Below are 22774 nucleotides of genomic sequence, written 5' to 3' on the forward strand. Positions count from 1 at the left end.
CGCACAGAAAACAACAGAACACCTGTCCAAATCTGGATTGCAGGAATGCTGGCCAATATGGAGATGGACAGCACAGCCATCAACAATGTCTTTGGTGAGGACTGTTACAGTGAACAAAGTTTGGAGGCCCTTTTGGCACACCATGGGATTGGCACTTTCCCCAGTCTTGATGATGATGACCATTTACCAGCTGTTGTTGTGGAAGAACCCAGAATCCACCTCACTTCACAGCAACTTGTCATCCAGGCAGTTGAAGATATTCCAGATATGACACAGAAATACCAGACTTGCTGCACAGTAATTGCAAAAATGCTTGTGTTGCCCCAAAGTGAAAATAATAGTGTATAATAGTTAAGACCAAACTGATACATTGGACGACAATTTAAAGTAATATCACACAGTAGGGAGTGATGTTGTACTTAATATCGTCACTGCGGCGTTTGTCTACGACAGAATCGTAGCAGTGATGATATCCAGAACAGCATCTCGACCTCGAGTGTGATGTTGCTTTTATACAACAGTAATACAAGCAGAAAATAGTGGTAACAAGTAAAAATCAACAACAGATTATTTTAACTCCACCAACTCAACTAGTTCCACAGTTTAAATAAAACTAGTCTCATTCTGTGCAACCCAAACACTCTCCTGCACTGTTACTTTGTTGGTCTCCATGGTTACCACAGAGCAGCTTCTTTGTAGTACAAATCTTAACTTGTGTTATAAATGGTAATGGTAAATGGACTTGAGCTTATATAGGGCTTTTCTAGTCTTCCGACTACTCAAAGCGCTTTTACAACACATGTCACACCCTTTCACACACTGATGGTAGTGGTCGCTATGTAGTATCATCCATCAGAAGTAACTAATCCCATTCATACACCGCCACCGAAGCAGCGGGAGCAATTCAGGGTTAAGTGTCTTGCCCAAGGAAACATCGGACAACGTCCCAGCTGGGGATCGAACCCTCGACCTTCCGGTTGTGAGGCAATGACTCTACCAACTGAGCCACAGCCTCCCATAAGAAATGGATTTTATCATGAAACCATTGAAATTAGAGTCTGTTGTTTGAGATGATGAATAGATAATAACTGTCAGCTGTAATTGTCAATTCAAAGTATTCAAAGCTCCTGGCTGAGGTGGAGTGATACATGTTGTGAAAAGTCCCAGTGATGTTGTGTCCTATATCGTCACTCATGTAATGCCTCTGATCCAATCATATTGCTTGGTCAGAACTAACTGTTGTATAAATTACCATATACCATACCTTATGATGGAAGAAGTATTCTGCTCCTGTACAGAAGCAAAAGTGGTATTACCACACTGAAAATACTCCTGCATTTAGACATTGTATGGTAAATGTTCACTGACAATGTTTTACTATTATAATATTGTTTCAACAAATATTAAAGGCAGGTGAGGAATCCGCTCATTCTTTTATTTAAAGTACCCTCTATATGATCATAGTTAAGTAATGTAATATTTTGTCTAATGACCAATAATAAGACTACTTCTTGCAGTACACCACTTTACACACTGTCATTTTACCTCAGAAATCAAAGACACTGCATATTTTTTCTTGAAAAATACAATTAAAATGTTATTGTACAACTGCAAAATGTCCTGCCTCCATTGCATAACATTGGAACATGTCATTGATAACCAAATTTGAGGGGGAAAAAAAGGTGCGAGTTGTACTTTAACATGGAAATATCAGTAAACGTCATATCAGTTCTGAAATATTTGACTCCCAAATATTAACCTCTCTTAATAGTATAACCATACTATAACTACTAATTATTCTTGTGTTCAGTTATAATTACTTTACACAAATGCACTGAAAAAGCTGTTTTAATTTGAAGAAAATTGCAGCAACGTTACAGAAGTCTGAGGAGGGCTTTGCCCTAGAATGTCATGAACTTGTACTTTAAAGCCTGAACTGACTTCAACCTTTGGTCCACATAATGCTGCACTGAAAACAAATTGCAGAGACCTTGTTTGTCGCTGTCACATTTATTTAGACACAAACTTCAATTAAACAATGGATTTTTTAAATATTTTACCTCTGTGATATTTTATTGATATTTTGATTGTCTTGGTCTGGACTCGGAGCTCTCTGGTCTCGGGCAGGTCTTTGTCATGGTTAGTGTGGTCTTGACTACAACAGTAGTTTAAAGAGTTAAAAAAAAATCTTTATTAATTTTAGGGCAAAGGTAATGCTCTACAGTTAAAGTCAAGTAAGCTTTTCATTGATTTTAATACATTTTTATTTCCTACAGAGGCTGAGAAAAAATTATTTTGGAAATGTTGACATACTGCAGCTTTTCAGAAAATGGTTTTGGGAGGTTGTTTTGAAACAATGCTGAGATTTTAGAGAGTGTTTATCTAGGACCCTGGTTACATTATGCAATGCCGAAACCTGGAGCCTGCAGAATTCCTTCTGTCATACAGCTTTTGAATTTCTCATATTGTTTGTGAATGGCCAGTCTGAGCACTATGGCGCATGTGTTTGCCTCTGGAAAGATTTTAGTGTCTTCATCGTGGAGAAATTCAATGACAGGATGCTGTGGGAAGCCCAGGGGAGGCACTGCTGAAGCTCCAGAGGCAAACTCCAGCACCATTTCCAGCGTCAAGGGGCTGCATTCTCCTTCTACAAAGACATGAGCAAAGGAAATTATAGCTCACATGGAAAGAAATATAAATGCCTGTCACACTAATAAGCTTGAAGTATTGTACAACTGCATCTACATGAAACTGATGAAACTATAATTGCACAATAAGACACAAATGACTGACAGATCAACCTAACCTGATTCCAATTCCTAGGGCTGGCTCAGTGGTCCAGCCAAAAACACACATGCCATTGAAATATCGTACCCTCAATATCGATTAACCAGTCTCTCCAGAAACAGATGGTCTGATTTTCCAGGGGTCGTCTGTTACTTCCAGGGACTGAGAAATCAACTTCAAACAAAGTAGACAAGTCTTTGGCCTCCAGTGGTTTCGGTGCACTGGTGAACAGGTCCTCAAAGATTGCAGGGTGAGCCCTAAGCTCATCAAGGAAACCCAGAGTTTTGAAACCCACATAAATTAGAACATTACAAATCAATGTTATATGAACAAGTTTACCCTTTCACACCCCTCAGTTTTGCCCTGATGGATAAACTGCTCACTGTCTCAATGCCACGTGCATCCGCCCATCAACAAAATAATGTGCTGCAGACTGGACCAGGGAATCCCTCTGCTCCAAGGATGTGATGTATCGCAGAGTTCCCATCATGCTCAGACTGTCTTCTGCATCTGTGATTGCATCATTTGCCTCATCGACAGTCTGAGCTTCTTTTATCTAAAAAAACACAATAATGAGAGTAGTCCTGTTTAGGGGAAAACATCTACAGTGAAAATGTAATGACCAGGCTTCAAAAACTGTGCAATACACACCTTTAATAACTTTTCTCTGAAAGACTGGTCTCCCACTTCATCCAATGAAGCAGGAGGTGGAGATTTACCGCAAAACTGGAGAAAGAGACGCTTAGAAAAGAAGGATGGGCCAACTCCACCATGGATTATACACACGGTCACCATCTTTCCAATCAGGGTGTACAGTCCAGTCTCAAGATCTGAAAAACAAACATTTATGTAAAGATTCAAATAATTTGTTTTATACAGGTTACACTTATTTTTAAATAATTACTTACAATGAGTATCAAGAGCCAACAGCCTATCATTCTCAGGCCCATCAAATATCTTTGAGTGCTGTACAGCCCTCATTAGCAACCGCAGGTATTCCCTGGTTGGCCCTCCGTCATCCACAGCCCCTTCTCCTTCCCCCTCACTGTCGACAAATATCACATCCAGCTTTGCTCCTGGGTCAAAGCGCCGTCGTTTAAACGCTTGAAGGCTACCCTGCAAGATGTTGTCTCTGCAAACGTTTATTTGATTGCTTGTGTGATTACAGGTGAGATCCACTTTGCTGAGGAGCTTCATCAAGACAGTTTGCAGATCAATTCTGTAACATAAAAACAAATATAAAACTTAGATGACAAAAGACAACTTTGAAGTTTGAGAATAAATATTCAAATGAAAGTAAAATAACATACTGAGATGATGAGGATTCACTATTCTCAACTATTGTTCTAAGAGTTGGCTGAAGAGGCAGTGATCGTACAGGAGACTGGTGAGGAGGAGAAGGAAGAGGAGGAGGAGGAGGAGAAGGAGCAGGTGAAGGGCTCTGTTGGTCTATGGCAGGGCAAGCATTGCTCGGGTCACATGCATCTATTATCTGAATTTGAGGCAAAAATACACACAAATACAGATACACAATATACATTAAAACTGTAATTTTTAAAAACTAGTACAAATGAAAATGTTTGAAATGACATTGCTAATCACCTGTCCAGCTGGTGTTACCATCCACTGAACATAGAGGGTCGAAAACCCTTTGATGTTGTACTGCTCAATGGATCCTGACAGTGTGCTTTCCAGTACTTTGGTTGATGCTGCTTCTCTAAGACAAAAAACCTCACTGGCCATTTCCTCTTGCCCAACAAAATCAAACAATGTCTAAAGCAGAGAACAGAAACAGGACTTTACATCTATGAATTATCATACTATGCACAACCCACAGCAAAACTTAACATCAGAGGTGAACTCCTTCTCAGAGGTTAACATTAAGACAGGTAAAGTGATAACCTGAATAGATTCAGACAAGACAAACTTCCTCGTCCTCTCCAATCCATTAGGAAACTTAAATTTGAGCAGCACACCATCAGTAGGCTCTTCAAAAGCTTCCATTCTGTCTTGTCTTGCCTCAATTGCCTATAACACATAATTACACTAGTATGAATTTTAAAATGCATTTTTAGAGCGACAGACTGTGAAAGAGTAATTGAAATCATATTTCATTACATAACTAATAGAATTTACCTTTAACCGTCTCTGTTCCTGTGACTCCAGTCCCTGACGTCTCATTTCCTGTTTGAGATAAAAGAAAATATGTTTTCATCTAATTAATACAATACAAATGTTTTTTTCCAATGACAATCCAGCATGAAAGTAGCCTACTATTTGTCTGTCTGCCAACAATGATTCATTAAATTCTGCGTCTTGTTGAAGCCATTCTTGCAATGTCTCAAAAGTAATCAGTATAAGCGAGAGATACAACATAATTAGAATAGAAAAGTGTATGACAGTAACCCATTACAGAAAAAATACAAAACTTTTACCAAAAACTAATGGTAATGAAGGCAAGAGGTGTGTTCTTCATTACCTCAGCTGTGCTTGTTTCAAAAAGTGGTGCTGGCACAGGCTCACTTTCAAAGCATGCTGCTGGTGCAGGCTCAGGAGGTGCGAGATGCATACCTAATGTTGTTTCCTGTGATATATTGTGAAAGTTCACAAACAATCAACTCATGTGATCCAAGTTAAACATTTTTTTATCATTGACCAAAGTTACTGTATGAGGAACTGCATACCTGTAACACTTCAGGAAGTGGGAGGATGTATAGTCTACTTCTTCCAGTAACCTCCTTTAATTCTTTGACAGAATGGACTTGGACCTTTGTCAGCCTCTTGCCTTTATCAGTTCTGGCCAACTCAAACCCAACCAGATTTAAGTTTATTTGGGGGTAGCTCTGATGGACAAACTGATTAAACTCTGCCAAGCTCCAGTTCAGTTTAAGTTGAGAGCGTTGGTTTTTCCCTGTCTCACGTATTGGTCTCCCTAAAATGAAAGAAATTTGAGAAATACAAAAAGATGTATCATTCAGCACACATTATTTGCTGTTTAAGTCTGCACAATGTCAATCTAATGTGAACATGTTTCGTAAATATAATTTATAAATTACATATAATTACTTTATATTCATTGTCTCATTTTGGTTAGGTAAGGCTTGTTTCAATGGTTTCACCCCCTCAGACGTCCTAAACTTACCAAAACCAATCTGAGCAAACTCCTCTCATTGTTTTACTGTGGGGATCCGGGTGTAATTTGGACCAGGGAACAGAAAAGGAGTCACATTCCAAACTGGGTTTTCCCTCCTTCCAATTGATACTGAAAAAAAATAGGGCTTTATTACTTTAAATTATTACTAGCAATCAGAATACGGGCCATGTTGTTTGCTTTCATAACGCTGTCTACACATTTGACGTTAATGTTTATGTTAATATTCGTGGAACAAGAGCCAAACAAAGTCCAGTTATCTATTCTATTCTAAATATAAGCTGATTTTCAGCGAGCGTCTTAGCTATATAATGTTAATAACGTTGCACTACCTGTTTGCTGTTAGTGACATTACTCTAGCTAACAATACTGTAGTAGTAGCTTACGGCTAGCTCTAGCAGCGGTAGAGTTACCGTTACTACGCCGTTATAGTTTACCTGACATTCGATGTCGGGCACGTTGGAACAAGTGTCTTGTAGGAACAAGGATGTCATTGTTACTCTGCAACAGCTCCTGTCTGGCTCGATTCGCCACATTAAAAATTCTGTCAAATGCAGAAACTGCGGTCTCAGTGTTTCCGTCTTGCTCCATTTTCAATCATCGTCCCCCAACTGGGTACATCAGATTCAGAGCGCTGCGTACGTGAGCGTAACGGTAGTGGAGTTGCCCAATGAACCAATCCTGAGAAGGCGTCAGAGGCTTAATTTAATTTGTATTCTGTATTAGCTTAAATGTCTACAGAGCTGGTCTCTTGATAGAAAAACATCTGTCATCCTAAAGCAGGGCTGTGCAGAGATATTTAAACAGAATGTTTAACCTGCAATCAGATGTGACCTGTCAGCATGCACTAATATCAAGGACTGTAGTATCAGTAAGAAGATTGACTTCATCCAGGATTTATCTGTATTCAATATTAGCTTAACTGTCTACATATTGTTTAGAGCAGTGCACTAAGTTCAAATTCAACTTAGGCACAGAGGCATTCTTTGCTCTGTAAGTGGGGAGCATCTTTCATGTTTTAAAACAATAGTTTAGATCAATATTCTACACATAAAGCCTTTAATAATCATCATTATAATATAAGGAATCAGTTCATCTCCTCCTTCTGGTCTAAACCTCAAATCTCAAAAAGAGAAGACACAAACAGTCAAATACCAGTCGAGCCCAGTGTTTTACAATGATAACAGATATCACAAGCTTCAATGAAGAAGAATTATCATGTACGACTACATCTTACATTTAAGACGGACTAATCCAGTCCATCTAAAACAGGGACATATGTTTGGGGAAAGTTTGCAGGGTGTGTAAATTCATGCCCTAAACACAAATATCATATCCAGTACTATTGTGAAGGTAAATGTAAACACTAGCTGACTATGTTTGTGTGATCAGAAAACATATACACTGATTTTATTTTAGGAGAGCTTAAAAGGGCTATATATAACTTTCAAAAATACTGCGTTTGTAGCGACACCGCATGGCCGTTAGGTGAACTGCACCAGTAACCTGTTGCTCGCTCTCCCTCGCGTGCTCGTCATACGTGCTCGTAGGTACACAAACGAGAATCATCATCGGCCGCCAAACACTGGATATTTACCGGCATAATGTTTACAGAGGAGGTAAGTGGTCATACACATGTGAAAGTCTGTGAAGGAGTCTGTGTGTCTGTATTCATTCTCCATCCTACAAACGACAGTCTCTGCAGGCACTGGCTGAGAGCAGGAGTGTGTGATGAGTTTGTCCACCTTTGAGAGCTCCTAGAGCGGATAGAAGTGTGTGGAAGACGGCCTCTGGCTGTGGAGTTGAAGACCGGGAGTGTGTGATGAGTTAGTTCTGTTGATCTCTGTAAGCGGAGCGGAGTGAGGAGGACGTTGAGAACCTTGAGCTGGGAACCTGCAGAGGCCGAAGAACCACAAATTCAGGCAGCAGACTCCCACAGGCTTCAGGGTGCAGATAAGCTTTGTGAAATGGTGGGGACAGTGCTACACCAGACAGTTCATCACCAGCTGAAAAATGTCACACTTCTGGGTAAACACATTTTTCATTCCCTCACTCTCCCTCCCTAGACATGGAGCATGCAGGGAACAAGAGGAAGAGCTAGATAAAGAAAAACTCTCCTCTCCTCAACTGTCCCTGTAAAAGCTCCTGATGGTTTTTTCATCAAAAGATGCAGTTACTCACCCTGCCTAAAGGGTGAGCCAAAAGGTGGGTGCCAGTTTGTTCAAAAGAGTGATGTCTTCAGTTGCTATTAAAGTAGCACTGAACAAGATCTTTGGAAAAAACAATTTAGGAGCTACTTCCTCTCCTGCCTTTCTGTAATTATTTTTTAAATCTATTAATTGATTTAAATTTGTATGGAGTTGTTTATTCCAATGAACTTGTTTTTATTCATGTGTTGTGTATAGTTGTGTGTTTTTAATACGTAATTGTGTGTTTTAATGAACTTGTCCAATTCTAAAGCTCAGCTGAACTGAACTGAACTTGTTTTTATTCATGTTTTATTAATCATTGTATATAGTTTTTGAGTGTTTTAATTAACTTGTTTTTAATTAGATTATTTATGAATTTAAAAAAAAATTTCACTTCTGGGTGAACACATTTGTCATTCCCTGGACCAGTGACAAAAATGTCCCACTTTTGGGTCAATACCAATTTAACTCCCTGATCCGGGGACAATCCCCTCCCTTCTCAGCCCTTCTTTTTAATATGTATTTGTGTGTTTTAATTAAATTTAATGTATTAATTCATGTGTTTTTAATCATTGTATATAGTTTTTTTTTATGTGTTTTTAATCATTAATTTGAAAAGATGTCCCACTTCTGGGTGAACACATTTTCCATTCCCCAGACCAGGGAAATACCTGTCTCACTTCCAATTGAATGGACTTTTCATTCCCTAATCCAGGGGGTATTTGTGTGTTTTAATTAAAGTTTTATTAATGTATGAATTATTGTGTTTTTAATCATTGTATATAGTTGTTTTTTACAGTGGCCCTGAAGTGCAAAACACAACAACAAATAAGAAAACACAACAACAAATCAAAAAACACAACCACAAATTACAAAACACAACAACAAATTACAAAACACAACAACAAATCAAAAAACACAACAACAAATTACAAAACACAACAACAAATCAAAAAACACAACGACAAATAAGAAAACACAACAAGAAAAATCACAAAACACAACAACAAATTACAAAACACAACAACAAATCAAAAAACACAACGACAAATAAGAAAACACAATGACTTTAACTTTAACGGAAAAGGTAGGTACCTGGAGTTGACAAGGATCGTCGCTGATTGGACGAACGCAATGTCCGTCTTTTTAACAGGAAGTAAATGCTTCATACGCCTTTGGAGCCAGGCAGAGAAATGTCAACGAAGTAAGCGGAGATTTAAAATTCATGATGTATTGCCCAAATTGTGGCAAAGAGCTCCCAGAAAATGTACGGCCGTGGTTTGCAGTGGTTGTGGCAAGAGGTTACGAGATTTAAGAGTGATTGTATTATCCCCTGTGACTGCTGATAAACATTGTTCGACTCTGAGGCAGTCACTTACAGACCTTGGGCCCGTTTCTGAAAGAAGGTTTTGTGTAAACTCTGAGTCAGTTAACCCTGAAATGAGGGAAACTCTGGGTATTCCGTTTCAGAAGAGGAGGTCACTCAAACCCGAGAAAGAGGGGTAACTCCAGCCCGTTTCAGAGGGAGAGGTAACTTTACCTCTGAGTCAGTTACTATGGTAACTGAGTCTGTGAACCTAACCTGGTCGGGAGCAGGTTTTCTTCAATGAACCCCGAGTTTCTCCAGGTCTCCTCCCTCTTTCAGAGCCAGAAACGTTGTTTCATTTCCTCATTCTTTCATTCAGTCCGTATCACGCTGTGTCAGTGAAGATTCACCGTTTGTCTGAATAAAAATCCAGGTTGTTTTACAGTTTTTTCCAATTGCTAACACACTAAAATGACATGCATAGCACAATTATTTAAACTGACACACAGAGAGCAAAACCTCTTGGCCAATGCTAATTGGCCAATGTATGTGCCACCTGGCCAAACACCTCAATGGTTAATTGTTATCACTTCAATCAGGAAGTAAGCATTATGAAAAGACCACAAGTGAGCACCTTTTTTTTTACAACAACAATGGAAGACTTTGCAGAGAGAGGAAGAGGGAGGGTGAGAATGAGAGGGGGAGGAAGAGTGAGAGGTAGGGATAGAGCTGGTAGAGGAGTTCATAGCCAAAGAAGACAACAACTTTCAAATGAAATCAGAGCAACCTTAGTTGATCATGTCATCAACAATGCGAGAGGCTGGACAGAGAGTGCAGCCCAACTTGAGCCGTTTTACTGTACTGGTATATGTAGCACTGACTTGTTTGGTGAAAAATAGAAAAATAAATGTTTCAACAGCATGTGTGTGTATCTGCAAATATTTCTGAGCATGTGAACAATCTGAAGAATTTTCTACAATTCGAACTATTTTAGTATTATGGCAAAGCATACTAAAGATGAGAGTGCTTTTCATTATGCCCAACAGTGTGTGGTTGGTTAGACACAAATCTGGTAATATGAAGGAAGTGTGTGCCATTTGGTGCAAAAGTTTGATTTTGATAATATATCTATATGTAGTTTTGGTTGCAGTGCTTCATTTTGCAGGATAAATGAGGTATTTTGCAGTTTGGGTGTGTGGTTTTGTGAATTGTATTAAGTATTTTGATAAAACCAGCCTAGTTTTTAAAATTGTGTTTTAGCAATTGGAAAAAACTGTAATATGATATGTTAGGGTGGCAATAGCCTACTACAGCTTATAAAACAAACTGTTTTATCGAACATGGCATGTCTTTAAGTCGGTATGAAGACTACATTACTCCGTAGGGAATTAGAGCCTATGCTACATTAACGTTGGGAGATGTTAATTTAATTAGGGTTAATTTATAAACTATACAGGATAAAGGTGAGAGGACATTTAGCCTATGTGTGTGAATACAGCTTTATGTTGAGGATAAAGTTAATGCACATTCAAATAAACTCTGAATGAAGTTCACTATGAATCTATATGAGCCTATTATGTTATTATATTTCATTTTGAGCTGTTTAAAAGTCACTTTTCTTCTGCTGGATTGCATCTTAATGAAAATAAATTGTATAGGTTTAATAACCTACCATTCCATCAGTTTTGACCTGCAATATTTTAATTCTGATTAAATATTAAATTAATAGACTTCATTACGCGTTGACACGAGCAGCTGTTTTCTCTTACATCACTTCTCTCTCCTTTGCCGCTGCGCTGCAGCAGTTTTACTTTTTTTTCCTTCTTAAAACCTGTTCATATTCGCCGTAGCCTGTGGCCACATTAAGTTATTGGTGTATTTCGAGAGGGTTAAAGTAGGAGGATCTCTTTTTTTGTCACCTGTTGCCATGGTGAATCGTAGTATCGGGGCTCCATTCATGTTGGCTTTTTATCATCGTGGTGCACGCGCTGAACACCGAGTGGACCTACTCAGAGTTGATTTAACTAATTCAAATCTGCTGATCTGGTAAACGAAAACTCAGAGTTTCCCACCAGAGAGTAAATCAACTCAGAGCTCAGAGTTAGTCTGAGAGTTTGTTCAACCTTCTTTCAGAAACGGGCCCAAGGTCTGTAAGTGACTGCCTCAGAGTCGAACAATGTTTATCAGCAGTCACAGGGGATAATACAATCACTCTTAAATCTCGTAACCTCTTGCCACAACCACTGCAAACCACGGCCGTACATTTTCTGGGAGCTCTTTGCCACAATTTGGGCAATACATCATGAATTTTAAATCTCCGCTTACTTCGTTGACATTTCTCTGCCTGGCTCCAAAGGCGTATGAAGCATTTACTTCCTGTTAAAAAGACGGACATTGCGTTCGTCCAATCAGCGACGATCCTTGTCGACTGCAGGTACCTACCTTTTCCGTTAAAGTTAATGTCATTGTGTTTTCTTATTTGTCGTTGTGTTTTTTGATTTGTGGTTGTGTTTTGTGATATGTTGTTGTGTTTTTTGATTTGTTGTTGTGTTTTCTTATTTGTTGTTGTGTTTTCTTATTCGTCGTTGTGTTTTGTGATTTGTGGTTGTGTTTTCTTATTTGTGGTTGTGTTTTGTGATTTGTTGTTGTGTTTTCTTATTTGTTGCTTTGTTTTGCACTTCAGGGCCACCGTAGTTATAAATAAAAAAAAGGAGTTAAGTGTTAAGCTCTTTTCCAGAAACTAACAGCTATGAAAGTTGTGAGAGTATGTCAAAGGCATGTATACTGTCAGGTTGAGTAATTCTAGGAAACAGAAACATGAGATGGTTATAGTTACTTATTGAATGACACAAACAGGGAAACAGCAACACACCACACAGAAACAATGAAGAAGAGGCACAGCTGAGATCATGACAAAGAAGCTGTTTGGAGTGAATATATAGACCTACATTTATGAGAGAGCTACTCAATTCCTTTTTCAACGTGCACTTTGTGTTAAATGTAACAGTGTTGTTCCTTCTTCTTTATTTGTTTACTTGTTTCACTTTTATTTGTTAGTTTGTTAACACTTGTTGGACTGACAGTAACTGAGCCACATTAAGAAAAACAAAAATAAACTAGAGAACGTTTAATCAAAGCTGCCGGTTCTGCTGGACCGCCTCTCGTCCGGGTGAAACTGAGTAACCATGGCAACAGAAATGCATCACTGCTGATCCGTGGAAACAGACAGTTTCAGTTCTCAAGATACACATGTGAAAGTCTTACTGTGCTGAGCATGACTGAGTAACAAGAAGCTGCAGCAGTTTTTCTAAGAACACATTCAAAGATACGGATCACGATACTTATTTTTACAAGTCTGGCAATAAAAATGCAAAATATCATGTTTTCTTTTTAATTTTGAGGTTATCACTAATAAAACAATGCACATATTTTCTTTATAAAAAGTGACACTGACGACATCTTACAAAAAAGACAGTTTAGGAAGATAAATTCTACATAGGCCTAATGGATTTCGAATCAATTCCTTAATGTTTAAAACAGATAGAGCAAATCTGTTCAAATACACAGAGTTGCTGTTTGTTATTCTGGAAGTGAAGCAAAGAAAGCTTTGAAAAACACTGGATTATCTCAGATTTGAGTCAACTAATGTACGTTTTCAGTCACATTTTTGAATCGTTGGGTCATGACAAAAAACATACTGCATATATATTTAATCTAATCGAATGAAATTGTCCATATCTCTACTGAACTTTTTTTAAAAAGTTTTTTATTGATATCCTCATGTGTTTTTTATTATTATATTTACCTTTTATCATACTGCATTGATCATTAAATTTATAAACTCTAATATTTAAAATCATCCACTGCTTGACAAACTCTTTGAATTTTAAATTCATATTTTTTAGATTGTTTGCTTGAGGTAGATTTACATATTTCGCTTCAGTTGACTGACTCTGTGTGTTTGCATATCTGTCCTCCCTCTCCGCTCTCGGACGTTAAGAGGCCGGTGTCGATCAGCGGCTGTTTGAGGCCTTTCAGAGACGCTGACATACGATGATGATGATGTCATTGATTCTACACCTGCTAATCTTTGGGCTCCTTGTTCAGGGTGAGGCCAGGTTCACTACAATAATCACTGTTATGGAGAAAAATTTAAAGAAGCAGCATTTACCTTTATTCCACCGTTTCTCTAAAGTTAAGAAAGCAAAGATTCTGTTTGGATGTTGTTCATCTTTCTCCGTCCGTTTCGATAACCTTCTCCCCTTTTTTCATGTTTCTTCAGGTTCATCAGGAGACATCCTCCTGACTCAGACTCCTGGATCTCAGTCTGTTGTTCTAGGACAGACTGTCTCTATCAGATGTCAAACCAGCACAAGTGTTAGTAATAACCTCCACTGGTATCTTCAGAAACCTGGAGAAGCTCCTAAACTCCTGATTTATTATTCTACAAGCCGTCAGTCTGGAGTTTCAGCTCGTTTTAGTGGAAGTGGATCTGGAACTGACTTCACTCTGACTGTTAGTGGAGTCCAGACTGAAGATTCAGGAGATTATTATTGTCAGCAGAGTAACAGCTTCCCGTTCACACAGTGATACAACGTCGTACAAAAACCTCCGTCAGCTGAAGAGGAACTGATATGAATGAACAGCTGCAGAGAAACTAAAATAAAGTTCCATGAAACACAGTATAGTTTAAAATCAATTTAAACTATAAACTATAAATATTCTGCACATTAAGAAGATTATCTATTTTAATTCTTTCAATGAATACACAAGAGTGTTTTATGTTACAAGACCCGAAACCCCCCATGAACCCAGAAACATCACTGATGATGAGTTCTAGCCCATCTGTCGGATGTATCTTTTATCTATCTTTACACACACACATACATTTTATCCTAATAAAACAAATTTTGTAGTTTAGTTTCTACTTTTTTCTACTTTTGCAGTTTGTAAATATTTTGAGTGTTTGAACTGCAGTAGCACTGGTTTGATATCTCTCTATGCTGATGATATCACGCTTTATTTAACAGATTTAAAATATTTATTTGAGCTAAAACACATTCATTTAGATGTTTTCCTCTCTTTTCTTTTGATAAACATAAACCACTAGACATTTTAAAGTCCTGGTCATTAACATTTTCAGTAAAGAAAGCTGATTTGATGATTTTCATTCAGTTGTTTCAGTCATTAAGGTGTCCATATCGATTATTAGAAAAACCTAACTTATATATTGTATATCTGTTTATTATGAAGATGTTTCATGATACAAAAGATTTTAAATTTTCTTTAATTCGGTTTAGATTCTGAAGAATTGATAAAGACGTTTTTACACGTTTGAAATAATTGAAAAAGACAAAAAGTGTATTTCTAATTGATTTAATGAACAGATTATCAGGAAACAATACACACACATATGAAGCAACAAGCTAATATTTATTCTTTAGAAACATGAAATAAAGAGAGAGAGAGGTGCAGAGTGAGAGCAATATCACAGTAAAACCAGCAGCACAGTCCCAGTGAGTCATTACTGGGAACACTGGTCTCTACTCAGACTTTCTGTGACTTGAGCCTGGGCGCCCTGGGTGGCCTCACAGGTCACAGAGCCCACCTTCCTCCACTGGTCTGCAGAGAGCCTCAGGGTGCTGCTCCAGCTGTAGAGAGCGTCCTTCTCCAGCACCGCAGGGCTCCTGCTCTCCTCCCAGCTGCTGCTGCTGCTGCTGCCGTCCACCTTCCAGGCCAGACTCCAGCCTGAGGGGAAGCCCTTGTTGGCCAGGCACATGAGGGTGGCCTTCCCCTGCTCCAGCTCCTCATTGGAGGGGGGCAGCACCGTCAGGGTGGGACGCACATCACCTATAGGAGACACCAATCAGATTAGAGGACAGGGAGCACACAACTGTCAATCAACCACCAAACCCTATAGGACACCTTTAATGTCTGAGAGCTGATTTTCTTTTTTTAGGAGTTTCTGTCAGATGTTTCTTTCTGCTCCACCAGTCACTCACTCACACATTGTTTCACTTCCCTTTAAGAAGCCTCTCATGCACATCAGCACACAGAGAGAGAATCACACAGAACGACCTGAAATATATTTAAACTACATCTGAATCAAATCTAAAACATTACAAACATTCCCCATCAAAATAATCCAAAAACTTTGCAACACATTTTTAAAACAGTTTGTAGATGAAAAAAAAAAAAACTAAAACAGAGAATCAACTGAACACAATCAAATGTTCTTCATGTGAATTCAAATCAGAAAAATGTCTAAATTAGACGCATAAAGAGATCAGAGATTACGTGCATTTTAAAACACCGTTCTTTATGTTTGTTTTGTTCGGTTCATTCAAACAACTGAATCAGATAAATACCTTAAAGAGTTGTCAGAAAATGAATCTCAGGAAAACATTTAAAACACTTCTCTTTGTTAAATATCAACCTGTTTATGTTTCAGTGTGACAGAAATCAAACTGTCCTGAGTGAACCTTCACGGTATAGCAGGACCGATAAAAACACGATTTCATTAGAGTTAGAGTTTCACGATGACAAATAAACAGAGAGACAGCTGCTTTAACATTTTCAATAAATGTTAATGACAAATAAATTTCATTCAGTTGTTTCAGTCATTAAGGCGTCCATATCGATTGTTAGAAAAACCTCATGAATAGAACATTATTTAGCAGCTGTCTCTGAGGTTGTCAAATTGTGATTTATTTGGATCAAATATAAAAATCTGTATTTTAACATTAGGTTTAATATTCATACAGAAACTTACTTCCAACATCCAGTCTGGTTCCTCCACCAAAAGTCCACCACAGTGGTACAAAGTCATTGAGCGGCCGTACAAAAACCTCTCACTGTAGAGACACACGGCTCTCTGACTTTAACACACTGAACTCAAACTACCACAACGCCACATGTCACCTTACCATGAGAGTGAAAATCATCTATTTCCCAACAAATAAAAACTCTGGCTTCAAACATTTTACCTTCATTTAAATTCAGTCTGTGTTTCTGTTTTAAACTGAAATCCTTTAAAGTCAAATGTTGTCTTTATTCTTTCTAAAACAAGTGATTTAAAAGTTAAAGGTCAGTATTTTCTTTTCCTCCAGGCTTGAATATGAAGACAAAAGACACCAGAATAACTTACTGATTGAATAAAAAGATGAATATGTGACTTACTTCCAATATCCAGTCTGGTTCCTCCACCGAACGTGAGCCACAGTGATACAAACTGATGGAGTCGTCGTACAAAAACCTCTCGCTGTAGAGACACACAGCTCTCTGACTCTGACACAAACACAGACACCTGAATGAGTCTCTGCCTGCAAGACCTCTGAGACCAAAAGAAAACAAAATTTAAAAAGATTAGAACAAATTAAAGAAAGTCTTTCTTTGAGATATTTAAATTATTTTTAAATCATTTTCTCAAGAATATTATTAATTATCGTGATTTATATCAGAATAAATGTTTCTAGAAGCGTGAACATGAAATCATATTAAATTTGTTTTGAAAGTTTTCTAATTAATTGTATAATTAATTGATTGATTGATAAATAGAGTAATGAGAGTGATCCCTGTTGGAGTCAATCAGAACATTTCCATAGAGAGCCACTTTGCATCAGCAGCACCATGCTCCAGTGCTCTGGGAGAGTTTATAGTCCTGACAGTTGAACACTGGATGACTGACAGCTGTCCTTCATCACAACAGAAATCCTCGTCCTCATCATCAAAAACATGACTTTGATCTGCGTCCTCATCTGGACTCTCCTCCTCTGCTGCTGCTTCACAGGTAAAGTCCAGAGAATCAAACTCCTCTCCTCTATGAACCGTCCCTCTGAAATGAAGCCCACTAAACCCTGATGCTGCTTTCTGTTTTTGTCTCTGTATCCTCAGAGTCCAGAGGACAGGTCACAGTGACTCAGCCTGCAGCAGTGACCTCTGCTCTGGGAGCCTCCGTCTCCATCTCATGTAGGACCAGTCAGAATGTTTATGTCTCGAGCAGCTACCACTTCTTAGCCTGGTACCAACAGAAAGATGGAGGAACTCCTAAACTCCTCATTTACTTTGCTAGCACTCGAGCATCAGGGATTCCAGGTCGTTTTTCAGGCAGTGGATCAAACTCTGCCTTCACTCTGACCATCAGTGGAGTCCAGACTGAAGATGCAGCAGTTTACTACTGTCAGAGTTTACACTATATCAACAGTCAGTGGGTGTTCACACAGTGAAATAGCGTCGTACAAAAACCTCCCTCACTCAGACTGAAGAGAAACTGAACTGACTGCTGCAGCTGGAAGTTTCTGCAGAGACTGACACACTTCACTGAGGATACACACACACACACACACACACACACACACACACACACACACACACACACTGTGAAGAGAATAAACACACCATCTTTTAAATATCAAACATTTTCAGCCCACTTCTCCCCCCTCTTTCCTCACCATGATGGTCAGACACAGCTCATTTACATATTTAAAGGTACAGACACAGAAACAGCCTATTCTGAGCAGGGCTGAAATAGAGGCTTTTATAGACATGATCAAATACAGGATCAGAGTGGATTTAGAACAAGAAACTTCACACACAGGGGAAGAGGAGGAGAATATGTGAACTTAAAAGAGGATGTTGTGTTTTGGGGGAGCATAACGTAAGACTTGAAACAGGTACCAATATTGTTTGACTTTTTTTTGGCAGGTGGGCTTTATGTGCCTTTATTGTAGAGATAGGAAAGTGGATAAAGTTGGAAATCAGGGAAACAATATGATGGAAAGGAGCCACATGTTGGCTTCGAACCTGGGCCAACAGCCTCCGTACATGGGGCGAGCGCATTAACCACTACGCCAGCTGTGCCCAATTTTGTTTGATTTTAACTGATAACTTATCCAAGTAAAAATTCTGGTTTCATGACAACCAAACTAGGACTTCAGGTTCAGGTTCAGGTGACTGTATCTGTGGGCAGATTTGTTTTGCAGCCAGCAAAGCGACGTCCATCTTGACACACAATATGAAACAGATGTAACAAGAAACAACACAATGAAGAGAAGGACAACAATTTAAATTGTATTTATTGAATTAGGACATTGCACATGAATCAGCAAATCCCATCTAAGTCAATATGCCGGAATTAGCACAAAAGCTACATTTCATCTGTAGTCCCTAAAGGCAGGTACGAACAAAAAACATAAAATACATTTACAATTACAGGACAGCAAACAAAAGAACTCACAGACACTTTTACAAACAAAAATGGACACGATTGTCAGATAAGAAATAACAGACCAACATGATAAAAAAGCCTATAAAATATATTAATAAAGAAGATGAAAATAATAAAAATACTTAAGGTTTCACCAATCAGGGCTGAGAAGAGAAAGAAATATCAGTCAATAAGATCAATAAAAAATCTGAATTAAACAACCATTTGAATTAATCAACACTCGTATGATGAAGATCAACTTCATGAACTTTTTAAGACCAACATGATTCAGCTTGTAGCCTCCAGCAGGGCCATCAAAGGTCACAAGCTGAAACGCGTCATATTAAGTTAATAAGATAAGACAAGATGAGATAGATAAGATGAACTGTATTGTCCCAGTGGGAAATTTGCCTTGGACTTCATCAAATTGATCTTCGTACTACAAGTGCTGCTGGAGTCTTTTACCCTCTCCAAACCTTTCAGCTGAACTGTAGGTATGATTCTCTGCCAATCACAGACACACACAGAGGCAGATTGACAGACAGACTATAAGAAATATGTTTTTAAAGGGATCAGCAGAATGGGCGGGATGAGGACATTCTGACATAAAGCAGCTAAGTGAGAAGACAGCTGGTTTCCCATCAGTTTAAAATGTCGACATCATTAAATTGTACAAACCTGTGTGTGTGTGTGAAAATGTCTAAAGCTAAAACACTGAGATCTTTCGTCAACCAGAGACTGACTGCTGCTGCTGAAGAGATATTTGATCTGTTTGAAAGAACAATAGCAGAATATGAGGAGCAACTTCGTCGATCAAAAGAGGAAAACGAGCGACAACACAGACTGCTGGATGCTGTTTACAACCCTGAAGTCCGCTTACACAAATATGGTTTGTGTAGTTTATTGTTAGTGTTGATTTAAAACGATGAGAAGCAAGCTACATTCTCACATAACTGTTAGATATGTTGTTATGTTGATTTTCTTTGGACACAGATCGGGAGTTTCAGAGGTTAAATCCAACTAAATTCCCCAGAATTAAATTACAGCAGTCCCTTTGAATTCATATCACCATGGAAACCTTTCAATCTCACACACAGTTGTCCGAGATGATCATCATCAACAACAATATCTAAACCATCGTCATCAGGTCGTAGGTACTTATAAAGTGCTGGGTCTTTTGCTTTTTCTTAAAGGTGCAGAGGGACTCTGCAGATCGAATGGAGTTTGGAAGTTCATTCCACCACCAGGGGGCGACAGAGGAGAAGAGTCTATTTAGCATCTTAGGACCCTGTTGTGAAGGTTGGATCAGACGCCTTTCATTGGCAGAGCGTAGTGGGGGGGAGGGAGTGTAGACCTGGATGAGAGAGTTAAAGTAAGGAGGAGCCGTTTTTGTGTCTGTTTTGTAAGCGAGCAGCAGAGTTTTAAATTTGATGCGAGCAGTAACTGGGAGCCAGTGTAAGGAGATGAACAGCAGAGTGACTTGTGCTCTTTTAGGAAGGTTGAAGACCAGTCGTGCTGCTGCATTTTGTTTCATCTGCAGGGGTTTGATAGTGCATGTAGGAAGACCTGCCAGTAGAGAGTTGCAATAGTCGATGTGTGATATCACAAGATCCTGTACCAGGAGCTGTGTAGCATGTTCTGACAGGTAAGGTCTGATCTTCCTGATGTTGTACAGGGCAAATCGACTCCATTTGTTAGTCTTAAGAGTTTTGTGCTCATATTATGCAACATTTAGGGTTTTTCTAAGACTTCTGTCTGTCCCACTGTCTCCATCCCTCTCATTGGGCCTCATTCACTAATATGTGTGTAGAAATGTTGTCACTCTGCGCATTAAATAAGTGCATATGCAAAATCACCGTCAGATTCATGACACGTGCGTACCAGCATATTTTGTTCTCACCACCAGGCGTATGTGAGTGAATCAGAATCATTCTAAATCGGCAGCATACTACCACACCCCCATCTCTCCATATAAGGACATCCGATTGGTGTATCAGGACGAGAGCGGAGAGGTGGAGACATGTAGAAGTTTTTAGGAGATGGCCCCAAAAGGTAAAAAAGATTGGTGTGTCTGGGGGTTTAGATGATGTTACAGTGAATTACAGAGTTGCAGCAGTACGTGCGTTGGCAGACAGAAGCTATGGCAAGCCCTTTTAACATTAAAACAGTCTGGCTGACAAGTAGCAATTTAGTTTTCACGAGTGGAAATTACATTTCAACATGTCAAAATTACATTTTGACATATCTGTAAAACCATTTTACACGTTACAAATATATTTTTACTTGGCGAAATGTTATGTCAATGTACTATAATCTAGAGGAAAAAACACAACTCCACCAATCTGTTAGATTGATAATCAAATGTACCTTTCTCCTTTATGTTTATCACAAGGTGGGGTTTGGTGTTCCATGGAGCCATTGATGGACACTCTCGACTGATCACATACTTGAATTGCAACACAAATAATCGTGCCTCCACTGTACTGACACAGTTTGTAAAAGCCACCTGCATGTGTGGCCTTCCTTCCAGAGTTAGATCAGACTATGGAGGTGAGAATTCACAAGTTGCACTGTTCATGAACCTTGTTCAAGGTGTGGAGACGAGGAGTCACATCACAGGCGAGTCTGTCCATAACCAAATAATAGAACGTCTTTGGAGAGATGTTTTTCTGCATGTTTTACAATCTTTCTATGATACATTTTACTCTCTTGAGAATTCTGAGCTTCTTGATCCTGAGGATGAACTCCACAAAATGGCACTGCAAATTGTCTTTCTGCCAGAAATTCAGAAAAGACTTCAGAACTTCAGAAATGCCTGGAATAACCACAGTCTGCGCACAGAAAACAACAGAACACCTGTCCAAATCTGGATTGCAGGAATGCTGGCCAATATGGAGATGGACAGCACAGCCATCAACAATGTCTTTGGTGAGGACCGTTACAGTGAACAAAGTTTGGAGGCCATTTTGGCACACCATGGGATTGGCACTTTCCCCAGTCTTGATGACGATGACCATTTCCCAGCTGTTGTTGTGGAAGAACCCAGAATCCACCTCACTTCACAGCAATTCGTCATCCAGGCAGTTGAAGATATTCCAGATATGACACAGAAATACCAGACTTGCTGCACAGTACTTGCAAATATGCTTGTGTTGCCCCAAAGTGAAAATAATAGTGTATAATAGTTAAGACCAAACTGATACATTGGACGACAATTTAAAGTAATATCACACAGTAGGGAGTGATGTTGTACTTAATATCGTCACTGCGGCGTGTGTCTACGACAGAATCGTAGCAGTGATGATATCCAGAACAGCATCTCGACCTCGAGTGTGATGTTGCTTTTATACAACAGTAATACAAGCAGAAAATAGTGGTAACAAGTAAAAATCAACAACAGATTATTTTAACTCCACCAACTCAACTAGTTCCACAGTTTAAATAAAACTAGTCTCATTCTATGCAACCCAAACACTCTCCTGCACTGTTACTTTGTTGGTCTCCATGGTTACCACAGAGCAGCTACTTTGTAGTACGAATCTTAACTTGTGTTATAAATGGTAATGGTAAATGCACTTGAGCTTATATAGCGCTTTGGTAGGTATGGTAAATTACCATATACCATAACTTATGATGGAAGAAGTATTCTGCTCCTGTACAGAAGCAAAAGTGGTATTACCACACTGAAAATACTCCTGCATTTAGACATTGTATAGTAAATGTTCACTGACAATGTTTTACTATTATAATATTGTTTCAACAAATATTAAAGGCAGGTGAGGAATCCGCTCATTCTTTTATTTAAAGTACCCTCTATATGATCATAGTTAAGTAATGTAATATTTTGTCTACTGACCAATAATAAGACTACTTCTTGCAGTACACCACTTTACACACTGTCATTTTACCTCAGAAATCAAAGACACTGCATATTTTTTCTTGAAAAATACAATTAAAATTGTATTGTACAACTGCAAAATGTCCTGCCTCCATTGCATAACATTGGAACATGTCACTGATAATCACATTTGAGGGGGAAAAAAAGGTGCGAGTTGTACTTTAACATGGAAATATCAGTAAACGTCATATCAGTTCTGAAATATTTGACTCCCAAATATTAACCTCTCTTAATAGTA

General features: G+C 38.7%; 2 gene segments (V, D, J or C); one reads left to right on the plus strand and one right to left on the minus strand.

The window, feature by feature from the left end:
* The window catches only part of LOC132990871 (Ig kappa-b4 chain C region-like), a 637710-nt gene that overhangs the window by 12671 nt on the left and 602265 nt on the right, over positions 1-22774 (plus strand).
* On the minus strand, positions 14848-15333 carry LOC132990868 (Ig kappa-b4 chain C region-like). The segment is given in 1 exon segment: positions 14848-15333. A coding segment is annotated over 1 exon segment (255 nt).

Source organism: Labrus mixtus, chromosome 16, assembly GCF_963584025.1.
Source record: "Labrus mixtus chromosome 16, fLabMix1.1, whole genome shotgun sequence".
In the NCBI taxonomy this organism is placed as follows: Eukaryota; Metazoa; Chordata; class Actinopteri; order Labriformes; family Labridae; genus Labrus; species Labrus mixtus.